The sequence below is a fragment of the Strigops habroptila genome, chromosome 21 (assembly GCF_004027225.2).
Source record: "Strigops habroptila isolate Jane chromosome 21, bStrHab1.2.pri, whole genome shotgun sequence".
In the NCBI taxonomy this organism is placed as follows: Eukaryota; Metazoa; Chordata; class Aves; order Psittaciformes; family Psittacidae; genus Strigops; species Strigops habroptila.
The window spans coordinates 1,890,665-1,912,632 of NC_044297.2; the positions used below are offsets into that span (position 1 = coordinate 1,890,665).

The window sequence follows — 21,968 nt, forward strand, 5'->3', positions numbered from 1 at the left end:
TTTTGATAGCATTAACGCCTCTTTTTGTTGCCAAGCCCCTGCTCCCATCCTCTCTGTTCATCCAAGGAAAAGGCCAGGGATGCACTTAGGGTGCATTGTCTTTGGCAAATCCAACCTTTAATACTGTGTGTTCCTCACAGAGGTGGGAAGGTTTCAAGTGCATCCAAGGCTGCAAGTACATCAAGTTTTTCCTTTCAGTTGACCTTCTTCAGGCCTTTAATGATACAACAGCTGCTTCTTGGGTTGCTTTTTAGATTTCCTTCCCCTCCTGGTTGCTTTAGTGGCTTGTGAAGTATTCCATAGGGAGCAGAAGTTGTCCTGCTTTGAATAAGTAGTTCCAAGGCCACAAAGCTATTTTATTATTTATATAGGGCAATAAAAAAGATCGATGATATTGCCATGACTGTAACAGTGCATCTTAAGCTCTCCTTTGGCTTTCTCAGCATGGTCTTTTATACAGCAGGATTCCAGAGCCTGAGCTGTTAAGAGCATGTTTTCTTTGGATAACAAATAACAACATCAACCTTCGAACTCAGAACATAAAACATAGGTGTAAAAGCTGTGTAAAGCTGAGGCAGGGCCACAGCTCCTTCTAACGTTGGATTGTAAGGACATCATTTGAACAAGCTGAGATGGCCACATGTGTCCATGTGGAGCACAGCTTCTCAGAGCTGTTCTGCTGATTCCTTCCAGCAAATCCTCAAAACGTTCTTCAGCTCCTCCTTTTGTGAAGTAATCCCTGGTGAAAGCTGCATCATTAATCTCAGTGTTGGAAACCTGCTTAGTTTGATGGTGAAATCACTCATCCCCCAGATTAATAATTGAGATTAGCTTTTTGCCCAGGCTATCTACATTTCTTTGTGTGAGGGATAATGGGAACCGCAGGAGTTGTGCTGCTGGGAATGATGCGTCTGATTTGAAACCTGATAATTGAAATAATGAATTGGTACCTAAAGAGCTGTTTAACCCAAGGGCAGGTTCCAGTGTCTGGCACTTGAGTGTCTCGGTGATTTCTGCCTTTGCTGAAGCTCTTAAGGGCTGTAAGTATTCCATTCTTGAGCAGATTCATAGGTGTGGATGCCTAGTTCTAGCATCCTCAGCTTCGGATCCTCTCTTCCATTTCTTCTTATACAAACACGAGCAAAGTCTCTTCTTGCAAGGGCAAGAGGAAACGGCCTCAAGCTGCACCAGGGCAGGTTTAGATGGAGCTGAGGAACAATTCCTTCCCCAGAGGGTGCTCAGGCATTGGAACAGGCTGCCCAGGGCAGTGCTGGAGTCACCGTCCCTGCAAGTGTTCACACCCCGTGTAGCCGAGGCCTCAGTGCCATGGGTCAGTGGTGGCCTTGGCAGCGCTGGGAACGGTTGGACTTGATGAGCTTAAAGCTCTTTTCCAACCTGGTTGATTCTGTGATTCCAAAGGCAAAGACCTTCCCGTCACAGGAAGGTGAGAGGGGGGAATAGCAGGGATTTGGGGGTTTATTGGAGGTTTTGTTTGGCTTTTCTCCTTTTTAATTTGATTTTCATTGTAAGCTTTTGTGCTTTGGGTAGGAGTGAAGGAACTGTGTGCTGCTTTGCAGTGGCTCCTTAGGGAGAGCAGTGTGCAGTGGATGAGGATATCCTCAGTTGTCTGAGATGACCATGGCCAGTGAATAGCTGCCCTCTTCTATCTCTAAGCAATAGTGTATTTGCACACAAGACTGCAGATGCTCTTTGGAGGCTGCCACACTGGACTATGAGCCCCTGAACCGAGCACCTGATTAACGTTGTCTCTTTTGTTTGCTTTTCTTTCTCTGTTGCTTTCCTCCTTTTCCTGCTTTAACCCAGAAAAACTGATTGAGGGACTCAAATCTCCTGAGACTGCGCTTCTGCTCCCTGATATCCTGCCTCTCGCTGACCCCTTCGGTAGCACCTCAGATGCTGTGAATGGTAAAAATAAACCCGGGGTGCCCCCTCCCCTCTGTCTTACACAGCATGTCGTGTCCTGCATGGTAACTGTGCATGTTGACCCCACTGGGCTCCCAAAACAGCCACTGCTGTTGGTGAAACTCAATGTGATGGGAAGTGATGGATGATGTGAGGGTGCTGAGGCGCTGGCACAGGGTGCCCAGAGAAGCTGTGGCTGCCCCATCCCTGGCAGTGTTCAAGGCCAGGTTGGACACAGGGGCTTGGAGCAACCTGCTCTAGTGGAAGGTGTCCCTGCCCGTGGCAGGGGGTTGGACCTGGATGAGCTTTAAGGTCCTTTCCAACCCAAACCATTCTAGGATTCAAAGACAGATCTGCCTGTTCTCCATGAGAACACAGAAGACTTGATATTTACATTTAAAATCTAAGCTTACTGGTTTGGCACAATAACTGTGGTTGTGCCTGGTGTGTTTTCCTGGTCACAGTAGAAGAAAGTTAAAAGCTGACTGAAGAAGGTACAAAACTCCCTGTTTCTGCTAAAGGCTTCGTGTGGAACCATGGTCCATGTCTCCATCGACCCTCAGCAGAGTGAGGAGGGAGCATTGCCTTGGGCCTGGGGCATATGCTGAGAACCCATGTGCTGGGCTGCCCTGTGCCCAGACACAAGAGGCTTCAGGCAGTAGAAGGATTTCAGAGTGTTTCAGAATCATGTTTTTACCTACTTGCCCAATGTCCTACAGGCTAACAATTGCAAGCTGCAGTTAGTTGCAATCAGCTGCTGTTGTGGTTTTGGGTCCCAGCCCAGGTCCCCTGGTTAGCTGGGTGCAACCTCTAGCTTTGATTAGAAAGGTGGGAAATGGGTCACCTTCTTTCTTCTTCTCTCTTCTGCAGTTTTTGGCAGTTGTCTGAATACTCTTAGGTAATGATCCTGCAAATCACACACACTGCTGTGCAAACAGAAATACTCATGAATCTCTCTTAGGTTGAGCAATTAGACCATTTTTGGCCCTAGCAGTTGAGGGCATCCTTGTTCTTTAACTTTATGGTCATTACCTTGATGTTGGTCCTCAAGGAAGAGACCCAGACAAGGTATGGCTGTGTCTCTCCCCCTTCCCTTTATGGTGTCTATAAAAACTAATCTTTCTACCCAACCTTTGTAAATATCTCAGTTTGGATCCACATGATGGACACCAACATTAGATGATACCAGGGACTGGTGTTCCCAGTAAGATACTGAGCTCCAAATCTTCACCACCTCTCTGTAGGATCTCCCATCTTTGCTCCACTCAAAATGGGAAAGAAAGATCCCACATCTTGCCTTTTGACAAGCTGAATGGGGAATACATTAAGGGTTCTACAGTAGGAATTTTAATGATCTGTTACTTCTAATGCAAGGAGACACCTTAAAGGTCAATGTTTTCCTTTTGCTGGAAAAAGATCTCGTTATTTGCCCAGCCTCAGGCCTTCTGCTTAAGCTGCAATGTTGACCTCCCACAAAAAGAGAGAAATAAATTGGGCTTGCACAAAAAGAAATAAATTATTGGAGGGGGAAGGAGGAAACACTCAAAAAGAAGCAAAACACAGGAAGATTCAAACCCACCAAACACTGATGTGTTTGAGTCCTCCCTCAGGATTAAGTTAGCATCGGTCTAACTTCAGCCTCGCGTTGCTGCCAGCATAGGTGCTGTGTGTTAAAGGGTCACTAAAGGATTCAGACAACTGCTGCCTTAGTTCCTGCTTATGCTGCTCCTTGCAAACTAACCTCTGGCTTCTCCTCTGCTCTGGTGTTCTGCACATTTGGAAAGGAAAACCTGACGTAGCTGTTGAGAGTCTCATACCGGGCCTCGAGGCGCCGCTGCCCCAACGCCTCGTGTCACAGACTGAGTCGGTGGCCTCCAACAGAACAGGTTGGTGAGGCAGGAGGGTGTTGGGGGGACAGGGTTGTATCCTGCCAGTGTGGGAATCACATAAGCACCCCTTCTCTCGCTGCTTTGCCCACCAGTGTAAACTGGGCTGGCTTCTGTGTCTTGTAAGCTGATGCTACATGGTTCCTTGAAGGTCAGTGTTGCTGGTCTCCCTGTGAAGAACAGTACTGTGCTCCTTCAGCCCATCACTACAGGTCTGTAGGTGCTGGAGTATTGCTCCAATGAAGTGCTTTTGAAATCTGGAGCAGGCACTGACTTTTGTCCATGCGATTGGGGCATGGTAGTAAACAAGTCATGTCCCTTTGTTCCTGTGAAGGCCATGGAACTGTTGGAGCAAGTCCAGAGAAAGGCACAAAGATGATAAAGGGGCTGGAGCAGCTCCCGTATGGAGCCAGGCTGAGAACATTGGGGATGTTCAGCCTGGAGAAGAGAAGCTGCGTGGAGACCTCAGAGCAGCTTCCAGGGTCTGAAGGGGGCTACAAGGATGCTGGAGAGGGACCTTCATCAGGGACTGGAGCGATAGGACAAGGGGTGATGGGTTCAAAGTGAAACAGGGGAAGTTCAGGTTGGAGATAAGGCAGAAGCTCTTCCCTGTGAGGGTGCTGAGGCGCTGGCACAGGGTGCCCAGAGAAGCTGTGGCTGCCCCATCCCTGGCAGTGTTCAAGGCCAGGTTGGACACAGGGGCTTGGAGCAACCTGCTCTAGTGGAAGGTGTCCCTGCCCGGGGCAGGGGCTAGAGCTGGATGAGCTTTAAGGTCCCTTCAACCCAAACCATTCCGTGATCTGCCCACTTTGGCAGCAGATGGACTTGACCTCAATCAGAGTTCTCCTGTGAAACAGGCAGCACATTTAGGTTTTTGCCAGAGTCCCTGCAACTCTCCTCCCTCCCCACACTCCCCTTCACTGCCCCTACTTTAACCTGTCTCTTGTGTGGGATCTCGTTGTTGTGTCCTGGGCTTTAGAGGGCAGTTAGCCCCAGAGAATGTGTTACTTGTTGCTGAAGGTGTTGGGACACCCCTGCCCTCACTGCAGAGCAGCAGGGAGTGTTTCCATCACAAAAAATGGTTGCTTTTGTGCTGGCTTTGCACCAAAGCTCTGTTTGGGAAAAGGAAACGTGGGAACATGAGCTTAACAGTGTTTGTGTCCCGTTTAATGCTACCTTGCGGCCTTCGGATGCTAACATGGATTCAGACTCTCTAACTGGGGAAGACTCTCTCCTTGACTGTTCTCTGCTTTCTAACCCTGCTGCTGACCTCGTGGATGAGTTTGCTCCTGTAGCTTTCGCAGCTCAACCTCACAAAGGTAAAACTGTCCCTTTGTCTCTTAACACCTCCTGGTCCTGGGACGTGGTCTGTAGCTGTCATGAAGTGAAGCTGATCCCAGCTCACACCATCAGATGCTCTCACCCATGTTCTGGTGGTGGTTTTTCTTTTTCTCCAAGCCATTGCTTTGTTTCCTTCCCAAGCTGGTTAAACTTGGAATGCACATTGAAGTACTAAGGGAAAAGTCTAAACAAAAGCATCCAGCTTGACTGTAAAGACAAGGTTTCCATGAAGCAGGGGTGCAGCAGAAGGGATGCAGTAGGCTTAAAGGGCAGGCTTTTGTATGCAGCCCTTCTTCAGGTTCATAAGTGAATGCACTCTGGGTTTGCTTTTTGTACATGGTGTTTAAGACCTGATTTTGGGCTGCATTATTAATTCTGGAAGGCAGCCTGATAACCATCTATACCAGTGTCACAGGTTCTTGAAACAAAAGGTATCTGTTAGCATGTGAGGCGTGTGGCTGAGCTCTCCCAGACCTAGAAGCTGTTTTCCTTTTCAGAGGTTAACAGGAGAGGGTTCTTGAGTCAAACTGCAGCCTCACAGCAATCGTGAGAGCAAGCCTGTCAGTGCAACACCCAACTGCAAAGTGGAACAGCTTTATAGTAACATGAGAAAGCAGAGCTGGAGAAGAGAAGCAAACCATGTGTGGCACTTCCCAGGAGCTGCAGATCAGCTCCTGCAGTACAGCAGTGTTTGAGCTTGAGAGGAACTGTGGAAATACAGTGACCAGAGTTCTCTTTCCATTAACAAGAGTAGAGGGCCCTGGGAAGCTGGCTCCTAACTCCCATCCTGGCACATGCCTATTATGGGCTAAAGCAGAGTACGTGTCCCTTGGGGACAATGCCAGATGTTAGTGGGTGGCTCTCACATAAAGCCAGGTTTGTAGTGGCTGTGGGGCACTACACATCCCTCCGGGTGGGAGAGAAGACCAGGACTTCTGTGCTATTTACTGCCTTCAACAGAGGCCCACAGCACAAATGTTGACTATTGAGTGCCCCTTGATGCTGGGTTTTGCTTAGCTCACTTGGTGAGTACCCCTATAGCAACAGACAATGATCTGTCCTCAGAGGGATCGCTGTAAAACCAGTCTGTAATCAATTTTTACACTTGATGGCACTTCAAAATGAGTCTGTGTTTTTTTTTCATAGAGCTTTTGGGTTTAACCAAGCAGTTGTTGTAATTGCTCATTGCTATAATGCACTTTATTTTGAGTAAATGGCTTGAAATGTGTGTCGAGCAGTTATTACTCCATGTGTGGAGCACAGCAAAGCCCAAACGTCATTGGTGTGACTTAATGAGAAAATGAATTAACAGACTTCTCAGGGCTGCCTTGTTCTTCCCTCAGCGATGAGGAGGACTCACATTGCATGAGGAAAATGAGACTTCTATTAGTGGGGGGCCCCAGAAATATCAAAATCTTCCCAAATCTCATCTATGGCTTGTTTTCAAACCCTGCTTTATAGCTCTGGGTGTCGTCATTAACTGTACATCCCTCTCAGTCTCTTTCTTTTTTGTTTCCTTTGTTTATGCAGTCCTGGCTTTGAGGTTAGAAAGCAGCTATGGGGCAGACGCTGCTGTCCATGGGCATAACCAGCCTGTGGAACTGCAATGCTGCAGGTTATGGTGGGACCAGGAGGACTTGAAAAAGCAGCCACGGTCTGAGCCGAGCCACAGCATCCTTTGTCCTTTACTGGGCTCCTTCTCCTTGCATTTGCTGAGTGCAGCACAGGCTGTAGGTATGGGAGAAGGGAGAATTCTCCTTCTGGTGAGATACAGTCACTGAGGAGAGCTCAAAGCCTTCTGAGGGAGTTTTACCCAAACAGAGCCACTCACCAGCCTTTTCTTTCCTAATGAAAGATAGTCCACAGTTGAGCAGTGCCCCTTCAGTAGCTTCTTGTACAGCAAACTGCCGAGCTCTGAGCTATTGTATGTATAAAGGAGGTGAAATGGAAGTAGGAGGCTTGCAAAGGCTCCCGGGGAAGTTGAGAAGAGCCACAAATAAATAAAGCCAGAGACAGGGTGATGACAAGATGAGATTTGGTGTTAAAATGAAGCATCTTTGTGGTTTTGACACCTCACAGGCCAGTCTCCTCTAAAACGTGTGGGGTGTTTTTCTGGGTCTGATCCTTCAGAGGACGGTGTCTTTCCACAAGTGGTTTCTTTCTTCATCTCCCCTCAAACCTGTTACCGTATTTGTCAGGTTTAGGTAAAGAGCTTTTATCCTTGATAGGAGTCAAACAGCAATCTTCTCGTTCCTTAGAAACCATCAGCTTGGCTTTCATGTAGCAATCGAGGACCAGATTTTGGCAGGTCTTTTAGGTGTCTAAGGTGTAACAAGCAGTGATGCACAGCGAGAGTGTGAGAGCCTCTAAAGGTATGTAATTGCCTGATAAGGCAGATAAATGTCTCAGCTGCTGTGGGGATGGTTGAAAGTGCCTCCCACCAAGTGTCTAACTGCAGTTGACGTGGTTTGAAATCAATGGAATTATGTGTCAGGGCTGCTCCTGGGGCCTTTAAAACCTCTCTAGTTACATCTTCAGGCACTTTAAACCCCTTGCAAACCTGACTTCATGTTGCACTTCTTGTTTAATCACTGCAAGTGAAAGCTCAGGGCTTTTGTCTCACATAGATGACTGGAGTTTCTTCTCTGGTGGTTCTTTTCTTTGGTTCTTTCCCCCCTCCAGCCCTTTCCTTCTCCTTGTGCATGAGGAGACTGCTCTCAAACTGTCCTGATACCTGACAGCCACTGCATGATGGCAGAGAACACCTTCAGTCCCACGGAGCTTAAGCCCTGGGCTTTTACCACAGCTTTCAACTATGGCAATTGTTAAACCTTCAGATTAGCCACATTTTATTGTGGTTCTCATGGCTTGGCTTGCTTTTGGTTTGCCTTCCTTCCACTTCTGTGTTGTCTCTCTTACTTCTTACCTTTTTTTACCAAAGGCTTACCAGCTTTATTCACCTTTTAAATGAAACTCCTGCTTCTAAACCCTGTCTCTGAAAACATAAAAGATGCTCTAACACTTTCTAGCAATTCTAACCAGCCTTCTCTGCTGTCTTTGCTTCTTTACCTCTGTTTCTCCTTTATGCTGCAGAAGATACTAACCTGATATCAGGCTTTGATGCTCCTGAGGGCTCTGAAAAAGTGACAGAAGATGAGTTTGACCCAATTCCAGTGTTGATATCCAAAAATTCACAAGGTAAGCCAGGATGGGGGGGTGAAAAGGGCAGGAAAAAAGGAAAGCAATGAATGTAAATCAGTTCTGGGGCAGTGGTGCTGCAGCACATGTGAACTAGTTCAGATCGTAAAGTGTAAGAGGCCAGCACTGTAGTGTTCAGTGAGCTTAGTCTGCCTCTGATTTATATTGGCCTTGAAACTTCTCCAGACTCTGTGAGAAGACTAAATGCCCCAAAAGACAATAGACATGGGAGCATCTTTAGACCCCATGAAGTAATTTGTGCCAGTCTGCCAAGCAGGGCACGGATACTTCTGTGGCTAAAGTGCAGCAGAGAGCTGCATTCTACTGTTTTAGCTACTGTTTAAGCCAAGGGAAGGAGGCCCTTTGACTTTCATAAGCTAACTTGGCACGAGGCACAAGGAAGGGAGGTGATAATAACCCTTTCTAACACTCAAACTCCTGTGAAAGGGAGCTTTTTCACCGATGTCTTTCAAAGATGTTTGTGGGGAACCAAGAGGTTTGGTAGGCACCATCCACCTCCTCTGGAGAGCTCTGAGCAGAGTCCTTGGGCCACAGACTGGGAAGTTTTCTCATTTCACAGCATTCCTGTGACCTAGATCACACTCATATGATCTTTGCAAGCAGTTTCAGCCTTCCTTAGGGTTAAGTATAAGCAGCACTGTTCCCTTACGTCAAATTACAGTGCTGCATCTTGTGGCTCTTGCAGGGACAGAAGCAGGCAGCGTTTTGCTGTCAAATAGGTCTCTCTGCAGGTGAAAGGTTCAGATTAGGCTCGTGCAGGTTTAAAGCCAGACTCCAGGGCTCCCTTTTGATGTTGTTTTGGTTCTTTCTTTGGTTTGGTTGGTTTTTTAAGTTGGGTTATAGAAGTTCATTGACTTCCCTAACGCCCGTTTTTGTTTGCAGCAGGAATGTGCTGTACCCCTGCTCTGCTTCCAGTGCTAGCTTTCAAAGGCTGACCCTCATTAGATAGAAACCCTGCTCCTGCTGAAAGTCAGAGAAGATTTCTCCCAAAGCTGGGCCAAGATAGGCTACCTTGAATAAAGAGGAGCATCTTGCCTTCAGTATCAAAGTACCAGTGATAGAAAGCCCTGTGATAGCTCCACTCTCCTCGCAGGGGTTGGCAACTGAAAGATGCTCTTAAAACAGCAACTAAATGCCAAGATTTAAAGCTTTTAATAGCCCTTTCTATAGATTGAAAACTTTTAATAGCCCTTTCTATAGATTCTGGGAGTTCTTGTAGTCACTTGATAGATCCTTTAGTAAGGACAGAGTTCTGCAGCTTACATGTAAACCTTGGGAAGAAGAAATGATCGCTGCTGTGCTGTTTTTCCATGCGAGCCAGCTAGATTTGGGTGGTGGGAAGAGGGTGGAAGAGTGAGCAGGGGAATGTTGGTGTGTTGATATGTGATACGAGTAATGAGAAGAGCTCGAGCAAATTTGCTGGTTTGCTTTGACTTTTGTCTTGCTTGCTTGATCTTGAACATCTGAAACTGTCGTGTGTGTGTGTCCTGTTCAATACTGAATTCCTATCTCTCACACTTTCAGGTGGGCATTCTAGAAACAACAGTGGAAGCTCTGAGTCCAGTCTTCCCAACATAGCCAGGTCTTTACTGCTGGTGGATCAGCTCATAGACCTGTAGCAGTGACACAGTAGCAGACGCAGTTTCTGTAACGTACCTAATCCTCCGTTTTCATTTCCAGAAGAGTTCCCTTCACTCGTGGTTCTTTTGGGCTTTTATTTTTGCTTCTTTTTGCTTTTTGCTTCTTTTTTTCTTTTCTCCTCAATTCAAAGAAAACCAAATCTGCCAACAGGAGACAGTCACCCACCTTTCCCCCTGTCCTCCCATGCCCTGGGGAAGAGTCTGTCTCAGTTCTCCAGGTAGCCCATCCTCTCTAAAGCTGGTAAAAGCCTGTTACGGTTCCTTCTGCACATGTCTCTATAGCCTGTGTGTAAAGGGAGCACCGTCCTTAGCCACCCTGCTGAGATGTCCACATAGCACCATGGAAAGCCTAACTGTACAGGAATTAGAGAACTGTAGCTGATGTACGATCAACAGACTCCTTTCTCCTTAGAGTAGTGCGTGAACAATTGTGTTTCAACCTTTGCGTTTGTGGGTTTGGGTTTGGGTTTTGGTTTGTTCCTGTTTTCTGCTGAAGGGGCAGGAGGAAGGGGACAGGGGAAGGCAGTAGGGATGTCCCTCTCCTGCAGAACACAGGTTAGGAGAGCTGAGGTTTCTAAATTACCAGTGTATGCTTCAGAGGAGGAGAAAGCACCGAATGCCTCTGAAGTTGTCCTCGTACCTCTGGCGGTGGTGCATTGAAGAGAGTTTGCCAGGCTGTCCCCAGCTAACGGTTTGCTGTTTAACAATCCTGCTTGTGAATGAACTGCACTTCCTTGGGGAGGGGAAAAACGCACCCAAACCAGATTGCTAAAGCTGCAGAAATGACCCTAAGTGAAACCTAAGAAGGTTTTGAACCAAACCCATGTGAGTATGGCTGTGACTAGCGTTTTGTTGACCCTTTATTTGGATGAAAAGGGCATTGTGGCAGCAGCAGATGTATTTTCTGTGACTTCTTTTCTGTGTTTGACTGGAAAAAAAAAAAAAGACCCAACAAATCCCCCCCCCAACTAACTGTAAATTGTGTATGAATCAAATTGTCCTACAGTTGTTTGTCTATTTTTAATCCTGGTTTTAGTCAAGCATCCGATACCGGTTCTGGGTTCCCCGTTTTCTCTTGTAACTGCATATAGTGCAAACCAGTTGAGTATGGAACCATTTGTTTCAGTAGACAAAGATTACTGTGGACTTTACTCCACTCCTCAGTCTTTGTGGAACAAGCATGCACTTGGTTCGGATGGTTTGAAGTTCAGTGCTGCTACAACTCGATGGGTTTTACCTTTTCTTTTCCCTTCACACGCTTAGTTTGTCAATCAGCTGGATACACTAAACTGGTTTTCATTGGCTTCTGGTCCTGAAGTCCGGAATTTCTATCTTGTATTTGAAAGCTCTTTCTGAACAGAAGGACTCTTCCTCTGTAGTGGAATCCTTACTAGCTTCCTGCTAACCTTGTGTATGTGTATGTAGCTGTATTAGTACTAAGTGCAGTTTCCCATGTGCGAAAGTAGGAACGACTGAAACATGTATGTACTGACCTCTTGCTAAGAAGGAAAGAAATCCAAGCTCGTGACTTCTCCTTTCCTATCTCCAGTCTCTCTGCTATTCCCCACCCCGACACTTAGTTTAACAAATTCTGTAAATAGAACTACCATGGATTGTGTCTGCTCTCCATTCCTCTTCTTTTCAAACCTTACACTTAATAATAAAAGTATTGCTTAAGTGTGTTGTATCATTACCTGTGTATACTGCACTTTCCAAGAGAAGCTTTACATGAGAACTTATGGAAATGACCTTAGTAAAATTGTGGATAGAACTTTATTATTTTTTTGGTTTATATTCCTAAAGCACAGGCAAGCTGGACTGGAAAACATGAAGCTGTTATAGATAGAAAGTTATTGTATAGTCAGATACTGAGATTATATGAAAAGAGAATGGATTTTAAAAAAGTAACCATCTACTGTATATTAGAAACAAAGATTTCTGTGAATTAAAGTACTTTTCAAGAATGTTTAAGATTTTAAATCTAATGGCACTTGTTCGAGGGAGTTGTTCTGGAACAAACTCTAAATGCACTGGGTTGTGAATAATGCTATTAAATAAGCAGATGTGAATGGTTATTTTATTGCTTTTTCCAGTAGCTATTCATGGATCGGGGTGGGAAATGGTACAATGGAAGCTCACATTTGAGAGATGGCTGTTATCTAGACCTCCTTCAGCAGAAAATGCTTTGCGGAATGAATGGAAAATGAGAGAGAGATGGAATGAGTGGCTATTTGGGATTCATTTTAAGCTCTCCAAAACCTGTGACTGTCCTGCAGGCGCTGCTGGAAGCTGAGGGGGGTGTATGTGAAAGCTTCTGCTGTGAAGGGACAAACTGAACTTGTCTGCCTGGGAGACGTTTGGTGCCCAGCACTCCCAAACTGGTGTCACAATGAGCCTCATAGTGATGGTTGGAGCCTTGTTTGAAGCTGTGGGAGATGTTTCTGTCCCCTTTTGAGGGTTGCAGGGTCAGGTGTTGTTAAGTAACATAATACAAATGTACAGCCAGCAGAATCACAGCAGATTCTCCTTTCTGCCCCAGCGGGCTGGAGCCTGTGGTGTTGTTCTTGGCATTACCTGTTTTGATGGATCCTCCTGGTAGGAGTTGTAGATACTACAACTGCAACCACAGTGCATGGAGCAAATTCCTTTCAAGTCAAGGTTGTGCTTTGGATGGAAGAATAAACTCTAGTTTTGGGGCAGCAAGATGTTCACGGGAGTAGCTGGAACTCAGATGTTGGCTGTCGCTGGGGGCTTGGGTTCTGAACTGTCCCTGCCTTTGGGAATGTCCCCACTTCAAGTGGATGAGCACGAGTGTTGCACCCCCAGCTCAGTTTGTCTTGTTTCTGACAATACCCACTGTGGTGGGAGCAGCTGTCCCAAAAGCAGAAGCTGCAGCGTCCTGAATTTGGGCTGTCCAAGCCTTCCTGGGGTTCCTTTGGCCCAGTATGAAGGACTTGGCCAGCACTGCAGGCACTGTGCAGCCTGATGGAGAGGTCCAAGAGATGGGTGGACCGTTGGCTTTGTGACAGACATTCTGCATCCTCTTACAGCCCACTTACACAAGCGAATGGCAGCTGGAGTGAATCTCTGTGTAGAGCAAAGTTCTTTTTAGAGGAGGCTTCTTGTAAATGAATGATGGCAAATGAATGATGGTGGCATTCTTCAGCCTGAAAGCTTGCAGGATATTGCCTCCAAGGACTTTCCAAACCCACCTTACTTAAAAATGGATTGAAAAAGAAAGAAATGGTTATTACAATGAAAGTTTAGATGTGATTCAGACCAGAGTTCAGCAAGTTTTGGGGTGTCCAAGCAAACATAAGTGTGGAGCATGTAGGCCTCTGACTACAGAAAGTCATCAGGCACATGGGGTGCTGCAGTAGCATCTGAGGTGTGCGTGTGTTTGCATGGAGCATGTTCTTTTCTTTTTAGCCAATACGTTTCCTACTTCAGGAACTCGCAGGGATCAGGGTTGGGAATGGTTGGTGTGAATGTGCTGGGATGGAGCGCTCAGATGAACGAGGTTTATTGGTCAATGGGTGAGACCAGTTCCTGTGACTTCTCTTTGCTGAGGCGTTTGGCACTGCAGTCAGAACTGCATCACGCAGCAGGAAACGTGGGGAGAGGTGGGAAGGGGTTTTCTTTGTGTTCAGTTCTTGTCCCTATTTCCATACCTGGCAGAAGCTGTGCTCTGGGACAGCCGTGCCAATGCACCGGAGCACGGGCTCCCTGCACAGCATCGGATCTCAGTGTTCCTCAAGAAGAAGGGTGGGTTGTTGGCTGGGGTTGTTGGAAGGATGTTACCAACATCTGAGACGTGTGCTCCTGCCCTTTCTAGAGGTTTCACCCCTAGAAACTCACCTTATGTTCTTCTTAGATGGCTGCATCTTCAAAATGACTTGTGGATTTAACACATGGCTTGTGCACAGTACAAACGGGGGTAACGCAGATGGTGCTGTTGGTCCCCGTTGGGTGAGTGTTGTAAACTGTGTGTAAACGGTGGGACTGTGTGTGGGGTGTTTAACACCAGCCCTGTGTCACTTTGTACACTGCAAACGGCTGTACAAGTGTGCTGAGCCCAGGGCATTACACCCCTTCCCACTGGCACTGAACCCCCAACTCTGCCACAGCGCAGTGACCATGGGCAGAAACGCTTCATTCTCCCCAGGTTGCCCAGTGACACAGTAATGGTGATGCTGCCCTATGGTGTTCTGAAGGCACTTTGGTGTTCTGAAGGCTCTGTCTTGAGGTTTATTGCTTCCAGGAATCGGAATGCAAGGAAAAACTCCACCGTTTCAGGAACCAAAGGCACGAGAAGTCTTTTGACCCTTTTCAAATGCCGAAGCAGTTATCTTGGATACTGGTAATCGTGCTGATTTTTAGCTACCTGTTACTGCATGTTGAGACCTTCCTGACTTTGGCTGGCTGGAATCAGGGGAGTTATTTGGTGGAAGAGTAGCTTTATGCTCTAGGAATGCCTCCATCTCCCCTTTCTTGTCCTGGGCTCTGCTCCAGAAATGAGCTCATCATCTCAGTGGCTGCTCTGCCTCCTGCAGCCCCTTGTTATAGGAAGGGTAAATCTTTTACAGCTTTCCTGTCAGTTATTCCAGTACTTGGCCACTTCAGGGCATGGTTTTCCTTAGAAGATGGGGGAACTCCACGTGTCAGTGCTGTAACTCAGGGCTAAATGGTCTTGTCTTCAGGTTGCTCTCTGATGGGGCATTCGCAGGTTACCAAGTGATAAGTGGTTTTAACACTCAGGCTCTCCCTGCAGAAAGGGAGCTTGAGTGTAGTTTCTTTAGTGCTTATATCTGAGCCTGGAATACAAACTGATACACAAATGTTGTGCAGGGGTAGGGCAGAACCTGAGCTATAAACCCAAGCTCTGTCAAGATTTTATGCTGTAAAGGAGTGTCAGGAAGATGTGTGTGTTAAAACCTGGGTTCATTCAGAACCGAAGGGATGCTTCCCCATGAAGTCACACACAGATCCTGGAGCCTGGAGGAGGAGGGGGGGACAAAAGAGGCAGCTGCCCGTTGCCCGTGTCCATCTTGGCATAGGCAGATGTTAGGAAGTGCTGCCTCTGCAGAAGAGGCATCTCTTTGTGTGTCGATTCAAGCAAACCATCTGCCTGTATCTTTTCAGGCCTCTTGCATGGTGTGAATGAGAGCGCAGTCAGCCAGAGGAGGGGCAGGGCTGCACACAAACAGCCACTGTCTCACAGGGTTTGTCCTTTACCAGCCCCTGGAGTGACCCTTCCTGTGCTGTCCCACAGAACAAACCTACCATGCCTTTTCATGTGGAACCCTCCCCGCCTCACTGGTCTCTGATCTCAGACCTCTGAAGCATCCCTCAGCGCTGCCTGACTGCAATTCCCTGTCCTCCCAAACCTCCTCTGCAAAGCCTGTAGCTGTGGCTGCTTATGGGAGTGCACTGACCGTGTCTTATTAGCTCTAGCCTGACCTTTACACAAAGGGATTTGGGGTTTTTATGATGTGATTGCACATTTTGGTGTCTTAAGCGTAGCTCAGACCTTCATTTAACATATAAGATTAACAACAGTGAGAGGAGATGTCTAAGGCACTGCCTAGGCGTGCTCCCAGGTGTTAGCCAAAGGAAAATGCTGGCAGGAGGATGTCTTCCTTGTTGCAATGCTGCCACAAGCTCCTTCTGGGACTATCCCTTTGCTTTCTGCCAAAGGAAGCAGATGGGAACCCAAGAACATGGGAAGGAAAAGGTGCCTGAGGTCAGATACTGTGGGATGGTATCTGGAAGCCAGGTCTTCCTCCTTCAACATCAGGAAAATAGAATGTGGGATTGTAGCTGGTGCTCCTCCTCTCTTGTTAGTAAATCCCCGACGCTCCTCAGTGCGTGTTGCTATTCCCGTGGCCGTTTCTGGTGTCACATTCTGAGGGCCTTTCCCTTGCTGCTGTGTTGCCTGGCAGCTCTGACTGAAACCAGCTCAGCACTGAAGGCCAGAAGGAGCTCCCACTGAAGCATCGCTTCATTTTCTCCTCCCAGAGTAATTCACACCACCGGTTCTGGCCTTAGTAAGGAGGAAAGCCGCTTCCCTTCTCACTTGGGATGGGCAAAGAGAGCAAGAAAGCACTGGGGAAAAGTCATTTTTCTAAACCCACTGTTCTACCTATCATACAGGTGCCTCCAAGGTCAGACACGTGCTGCTCTGTCCTAAGCAAACAGGCTTATATCTTGTCAACCCTCCTCTTGCTCCGTCCTGTCATTGCTTACACAAATGTAGACACCTACTAACGCAAGTAACTCTTTAAACAGGAGAATTCAGCTCAGATGACTTGTTTGTACTGGTTTTGTGCAGAGGGGGTCACTGGTTTGCGTCAAGGTTCCCCGTGATAAATGCCTTTTTCCTTCCCTTGTTTTCCTGCACGCTGTGTTTCCGTGAGAACTGGGTAATTCCGCGGCGTTTGCATGATGTGGCAACTGGTTTTGCTCTGCTTCAGCCTGTGCTCTCCAACCCTCACAATAACACCTGGTAAATACATAACCAGCCCTCCTGGAAGAAAACCCCAGCACACACGTACTGTTCCTGTGATCCGAGATTAGCCTCTGAGGTTAAAGTGCTGCTGGCAACATTGGCTTCAGGAAAGAGCGATAGTATTTTTGTAGAGTAACTTATGGAATGTTCATATCTCTACACTGTCTTTCCGTAGCAGTGTAATGTATCTAAGTGAATAGTTTCCCAATAAATACTGGTTTTGATGCCCAATGAATGACTGCTGTGTCTTTAATTGTGAGAAGGGGTTGTCTTGCTATGGAGGTGATGGAGAACCAGTGTAAAAGGGAATGATTAACCTGGGGGACGATGCTGTCTTGTCATAGCAGGGTGTGTTGGTTACTACCTCACTTGTCCATCAGATACCATCATTCCCCTCCTCATTCTTCCTGCAATTCATACTGCCTAGTTTTCACATGCCTTTTTCCTATCCTCTTGCTAACACGAGCCCAATGACACACTCCTAACCTGCCAGTAGTTCTTTGAAGGTAAGATATCTTGTGTTCTGTCTGTGTGAGTCGTAAGGCAAAGCCAACCCCATCTTGGGCTCTTGTACCTGCAGGAGACCAGAACAGCAAGCCTCTCCCCACACTGTCTTGTTACACCAACACAGAAGCAAGCCAGGTTGTTATAGTTAAGTTAGATGTTTGGTTTGAAGCCATGATATGGAGCGTTTAAAATCATTTGTCTTGCAGTGGTTTAAATGATGCTGCTGTAGTTAGCAGGATTTATTAAAAGCTACAGGCTGACCTTCATCCTTTGAAATGTGTTATTTTAGCAGGTTGTAGGGATCCATCCCTGTGTATTTTACATACCTGAGTGTAATTCCATGTACCCGTGGGATGGGCAGCAACAGAGGCTATGCCAAGCAGTATGCCTGCGTGTAGGGCAGTCAGTAAGCAACAGTGCAGAAGGAGGTGACAAAACTTGTCTGTTTGCTGCAGCTTCACTCCAGCAGCATGTTATAAAGTGAAAACCTCTCCTGTGGTGGTCATTGTTGTGGATGGCAGAGAAAAACCTTGTGGAATGGTGCTGAGAGAGTGCTGGGGTTGCCCATTCGTGTGTCAAACATCTTCCATCTCTTTCTGGAAAGTGGTGTCCCTGAGTTGTGAGGCGCTGCTGAGCTGTGTCACTTCGTGTGTCTTCAATCCCTTCCCTGGCCTTTTTGTGTTCTTTTATTTGCCCTCCTTCTCCTTCCCATTTTCCATGCGTGATGGTGGTTTAACTCTGAACAGCATGATGTTTCTTGTGTAATAAGTACCTTTCTTATTTATGACTAAGGAGATGGAGCTTGTTGAGTAACGCTCTTCTCTTGCGTTTTTAGGTCTGCAGAGGGATCCAGCCCTATTCCCAGTTGTAGCTCTTGAACTCTGTAAAGGACCTGCTGGCAGTGATGGACTTGCTTTGTACAAGGGTCAGTCTGAGATGCGGGAGGTGAAAACACAGCACAACTCGGAGTCAGACTACTTGGCAAGAGATGGTCCTTCAAGCAACAGCTCCTTCTACAGCAGTGAAGGAGAGGGGACAGACCATGAAGGAGACATTCTGGATTGCAGCGGGTCCAGGCCTTTGCTGATGGATTCGGAAGAGGAGGAGGAAACCTGCAAGTTGTGCACAGGGTTCCTGCAGTCTGTGCCCAGGGAAAGGCATGAGGCCTCCAAAGAAGATCCCCACTCCCAGTCTTCCCAGCCTAGAGCAGGGGAGTCGCTGTTCCCTGCCTTCCAGTCACACACCGGGGAGGTTTTCAATGAGCCGGATGTCTTTGCCACGGCTCCTTTCCGAAGCATGAGAAAAGTGCCTGATGAGGTGGATGTCTTTACCAAAGCTCCTTTTATCTCCAAGGGGAACATGGCTCTTAGGCATCCAGAAGAAGCAGATGTGTTTCTGAGAGCCCCTTTCACTAAAAAGAAAAGCGTGGAAGAGTTGACTTCCCACAGTACATCTAAAGAGTCATTCACACCACCCATCCTCCTGAGTCAGGGAGGCGATGTCCAACACCGAGCTAACCCCACGATCCCAAGCCTGGACTCAGCAATGTGTGGATCCACAGCCTTGGCGAGAGCTCAGTATCCCTCTGCTGGGTTTAATCAGCCAGGAAATCTTCATCCCTCTTCCGTCAGAGCCACAGAGACCCAGGAGCACATCCCTGCTAAAGGCTGTGTGCCGCAGGAGCAGGGCGGCAGTGCCGGCGAGAGGAGCCAGGGAGCAGCCGCGCTGCCGCAGGAAGCCGTGCTGGGCTCCGGGGGTAACAAGCCTTTCCGTCCACAAGCCCTGTCCAAATACTCCCGTCACTACAGTCCAGAAGATGGGCAGGGGCTCGACGTGAAGCCCATAGCTGCTTACAAAGTGGTTTCTCAGACCAACAGACAGGCGATAGCAGGATCTGTCTCTGTTGTCCCTCTGTCTTCCAGGACTACAGAGCTGCCCGGCGGGGATCCCTTTGCTTCAGCACCCTTTCCTTCCAAAGCAGGAAAGCAAAAGCCTTAATCTGCTGTGAGCTGGGAGGTGTGCTTCCCTACGACCACCTCTCACAGGACCTCGAACCTCTTAGTTGAAATGAATGATATAGCAATATATATATATAAATAATTATTATTTTTTGGTCAGAACTCTATTTGCAGTGATATATAGTTGAACCATTTTAAGTTATGTTAGTCTGAACGCCTGGCTCTCAGGATCTTCATATCCTTTTTCAGTTGCTTCTTACCTTCCTCCTCTCACTGTCTTCCCCTCCATTTATTTTTTAGATGCTTTCCCAAACCAGTAATATTCCATATTTTCTGGTCCTGGCTGGGAAAATGCATTATAAGATGAATGAAAAGGTTTATTAATTACAGAGCAAGTCAAGCGGGACTTGCTAGTGCTCTGGAAAGGAAGTGATTTCCCAGGTTAAAGGGTTGTTGTGACTTCTTCCCTCTTGCCTGTCAGTGGAAGAGAGCAAGGTTGTATATTCCTGCTGCTTGGCAGCCATGGCAAACCTGGCAGCCATGCTCCCGAGTCTGTTGGGTGCACCCATAGGTGATGCCATGCAGGAGATGGTGGCACCAGGTCTGTGTAGAGCCATTTCTTTGCTCGCTGTGCTGTGTAACACATGGAAGTGCTTCTGCGTGCGGGCCCGGAGCAGTCAGTGGAAGGACTCACGGTGCCTTCAGTCGCTTGTCGTGCAAGCTCTGGGCTGCATGAACTTCACAAAGCAACGGGTCAGGCTGTTGCTGTTGCTGTGTGGGCAAAGCTTTCAGTTAATGTGCGTATCTCCTGCCTGGTTTCTGCCAACCCCAGGGATTTGCTGATGGTGGTGTTGCAGGAGGGAGCTGTGCAGCAGTTTTACAGTATTAAACATAAGCCTTACAGAAACCTGCTTAGGCAAACGCCTCCCGAGCTGTCCTGAGCTCCATACCTCATGTGGTTACTTCAGCCCTGGCTGCAATCCGGTTAGACTGAGTTACAGACAACCTTCCCTTCTGCTTGTAAACTCTGCCTTTTGTTTTCCTGGTGATTAAGGATGAACCTAAACAAACCCCATCCGTGCCCCTTTGGGAATGTTTGCCCTGCTTCCGAAATACTGTGTGTTCTACCCTATTCCCAAGGAGAAGGACAACTTCTTCTTGTTTGGTCAGTCATTGAGGTAGTGAATCCCAGTGTAGTGTTTGGAGGGGAACCAGCCCTGGGGGCAGAAAGCAAGCAGACTGTGCTCCCCTCTCCTTCCACTGATGTAGGACAGGGATAAGAGTGAAACCTCCCATCTTGATTCTACAAAATGCCTGGTTGCAGAAGTTGTCTCAGATCTGCAATTTTTGGCCCTCAAAGGCTATTTAAGTGTGGAGTGGCTTCCAAAGATCCAGGTATAGGGACTCTTTGGGCTCCCAGTCACTGATGGATCTTTGCAGTGCAGTAATGCCTCCCCTGAGAGGGGTTGGTGCTGCAGAATGTCTCCCAAGAGAAGATTTTGGTGGGTTTCATTTTAAGGACTTGACATCTATGGAAAAAGTCCTCCTTGACTCCAGTGGCATCTGGCCAAGTCTCTTAAAAGCCTCGTGGTGGCCATTTCCCAAGGGAGTTTGTTCATTACGGTGTGAGCTGAGCCTTGCACTGAGGGTAAAGGACATATCTTGCATTTTGGGGGTCTCCCACGAGTGGCTTTGAGGTCTGTGGGAGTTTGCAGGTGGATTGTTGGAGCAATGGGAGGGTTGCTGAGATCAGGATGTAGAGCAGGTCCCTGCCCTGCCCACTCTCTGATGGGATTGTGCTTGGAAACTACTGTGAGTACCGTCACTGTAAGAGATGGAAGGATCAGGTATAGCTGCTCCTAACTCACTGGAGTCCCACTTGGGAGAGCTTCTGCAGCTGAAAATAGACTTCAGTTTAGTTTGGCAGGGAAAAAAACCCTGCTACCACCTCTAGTACATAGCTTTGTCCAAATAATAAGCACTAGAGGAATGCAACAGGCATATTAAAGATACAAGTGAAGGCTGCTTGAACAAAGCAGAGCACTGCACAGTCCAGGGTTGACTCCTAACCCAGCAGTGTAAGGGGAGGAGGGATGGAAAAACCCTGAATGCCAGGAGCTGACTAGCAAAGCATGTGCAAATAGGAGTTACCAACTGCTCCAGCTTTCCGTTCCCCTCCCCAAACTCAGTCCCCTCCAAAATATCTCCAGTTGCAAGAGATGAGCCAAATGTTCTGCTGGACGTGCTTGGCGTGGGGATCGCCTGGAAGGGAGAGGAAGACTTTTGAGCTGAGGTCTTGCAGCCCTGGGATGGGGAGGGAGAACACTTGGAAGCAGGGGGGCTTGCACAGCCTGATCGCTGGCAAATAGTGACTTGCTGAGCCCAGGTCAGGTCCAGTTCTGCTCTGCTACACTCGGAGTGAAGTAATATTGGTGCATACTGGTGGTTTTTCTGTCCTCCGTCACCACGTCTTGAGAAGTACTGTAAAGAAATCTCTGGATTTCCCCTGAGATGTTCCTTCAGCAACGCTGAGGCTGTTGTTGATTGTGTTTTGTTGTTGTTTTCTGTTTCAATCTATACCCGAAAGGCGGTTGTTTTTGTTCTAAATACACACACGATGCACACCCCAAGTCGGTTGTTGCTGGATTGGATCTATGCGAGATGCAAACTGTGAATTCAAGGGGTACCGAGGGCACTGAGCGTGAGGGCCCAGCTTTGTTCCAACACACAACTTGTGTCATGGTCCTGCCTGCAGCCACGGGGCTGAACTTGGCCTCGAGCTGTTGGATTGGCTTGGGAAGCTGCTGGAAGGGAGGTCAGCCCTTGGTGGTGCATCTGTGGAACAAGGGAGATGCTTCCCTGGAGTAAGCAGGTCCCATGTATAAAGAAGAGGTGGGTTCAAGGCATTACCTCTGCAAACTGGATCCAGGTTCTCTTTCCTTCATTTTTACTTGAAAAATTGCATGATTTTGGATAATTTTTATCC

General features: G+C 47.5%; 2 protein-coding genes across 2 annotated transcripts in view; both read left to right on the plus strand.

Annotated features, from left to right (window-relative positions):
• AAK1 (AP2 associated kinase 1) overlaps positions 1–16,748 on the plus strand; it is a 78,962-nt gene extending 62,214 nt beyond the window's left edge. Inside the window, exons 17-21 of the mRNA XM_030509878.1 lie at positions 1,825–1,926; positions 3,708–3,809; positions 5,018–5,128; positions 8,244–8,348; positions 9,894–16,748. Of these exons, the coding sequence (XP_030365738.1) occupies positions 1,825–1,926; positions 3,708–3,809; positions 5,018–5,128; positions 8,244–8,348; positions 9,894–9,988 (515 nt within the window). The 3' untranslated portion in view covers positions 9,989–16,748. The remainder of the gene's footprint in view (positions 1–1,824; positions 1,927–3,707; positions 3,810–5,017; positions 5,129–8,243; positions 8,349–9,893) is intronic.
• On the plus strand, positions 1,272–21,674 carry LOC115618380 (uncharacterized protein FLJ45252). The gene is made up of 3 exons (XM_030509879.1): positions 1,272–1,275; positions 6,023–6,026; positions 17,860–21,674. Exon 3 carries the CDS (start codon positions 17,961–17,963, stop codon positions 19,020–19,022), a length of 1,062 nt encoding a protein of 353 aa, XP_030365739.1. The 5' UTR covers positions 1,272–1,275; positions 6,023–6,026; positions 17,860–17,960; the 3' UTR covers positions 19,023–21,674.
• Positions 21,675–21,968: the final 294 nt, after the last annotated feature.

Excerpts from the sequence above, each read along its gene's own strand:
- LOC115618380 (XM_030509879.1), top strand. The coding sequence starts at position 17,961 with ATGCGGGAGGTGAAAACACAGCACAACTCGGAGTCAGACTACTTGGCA.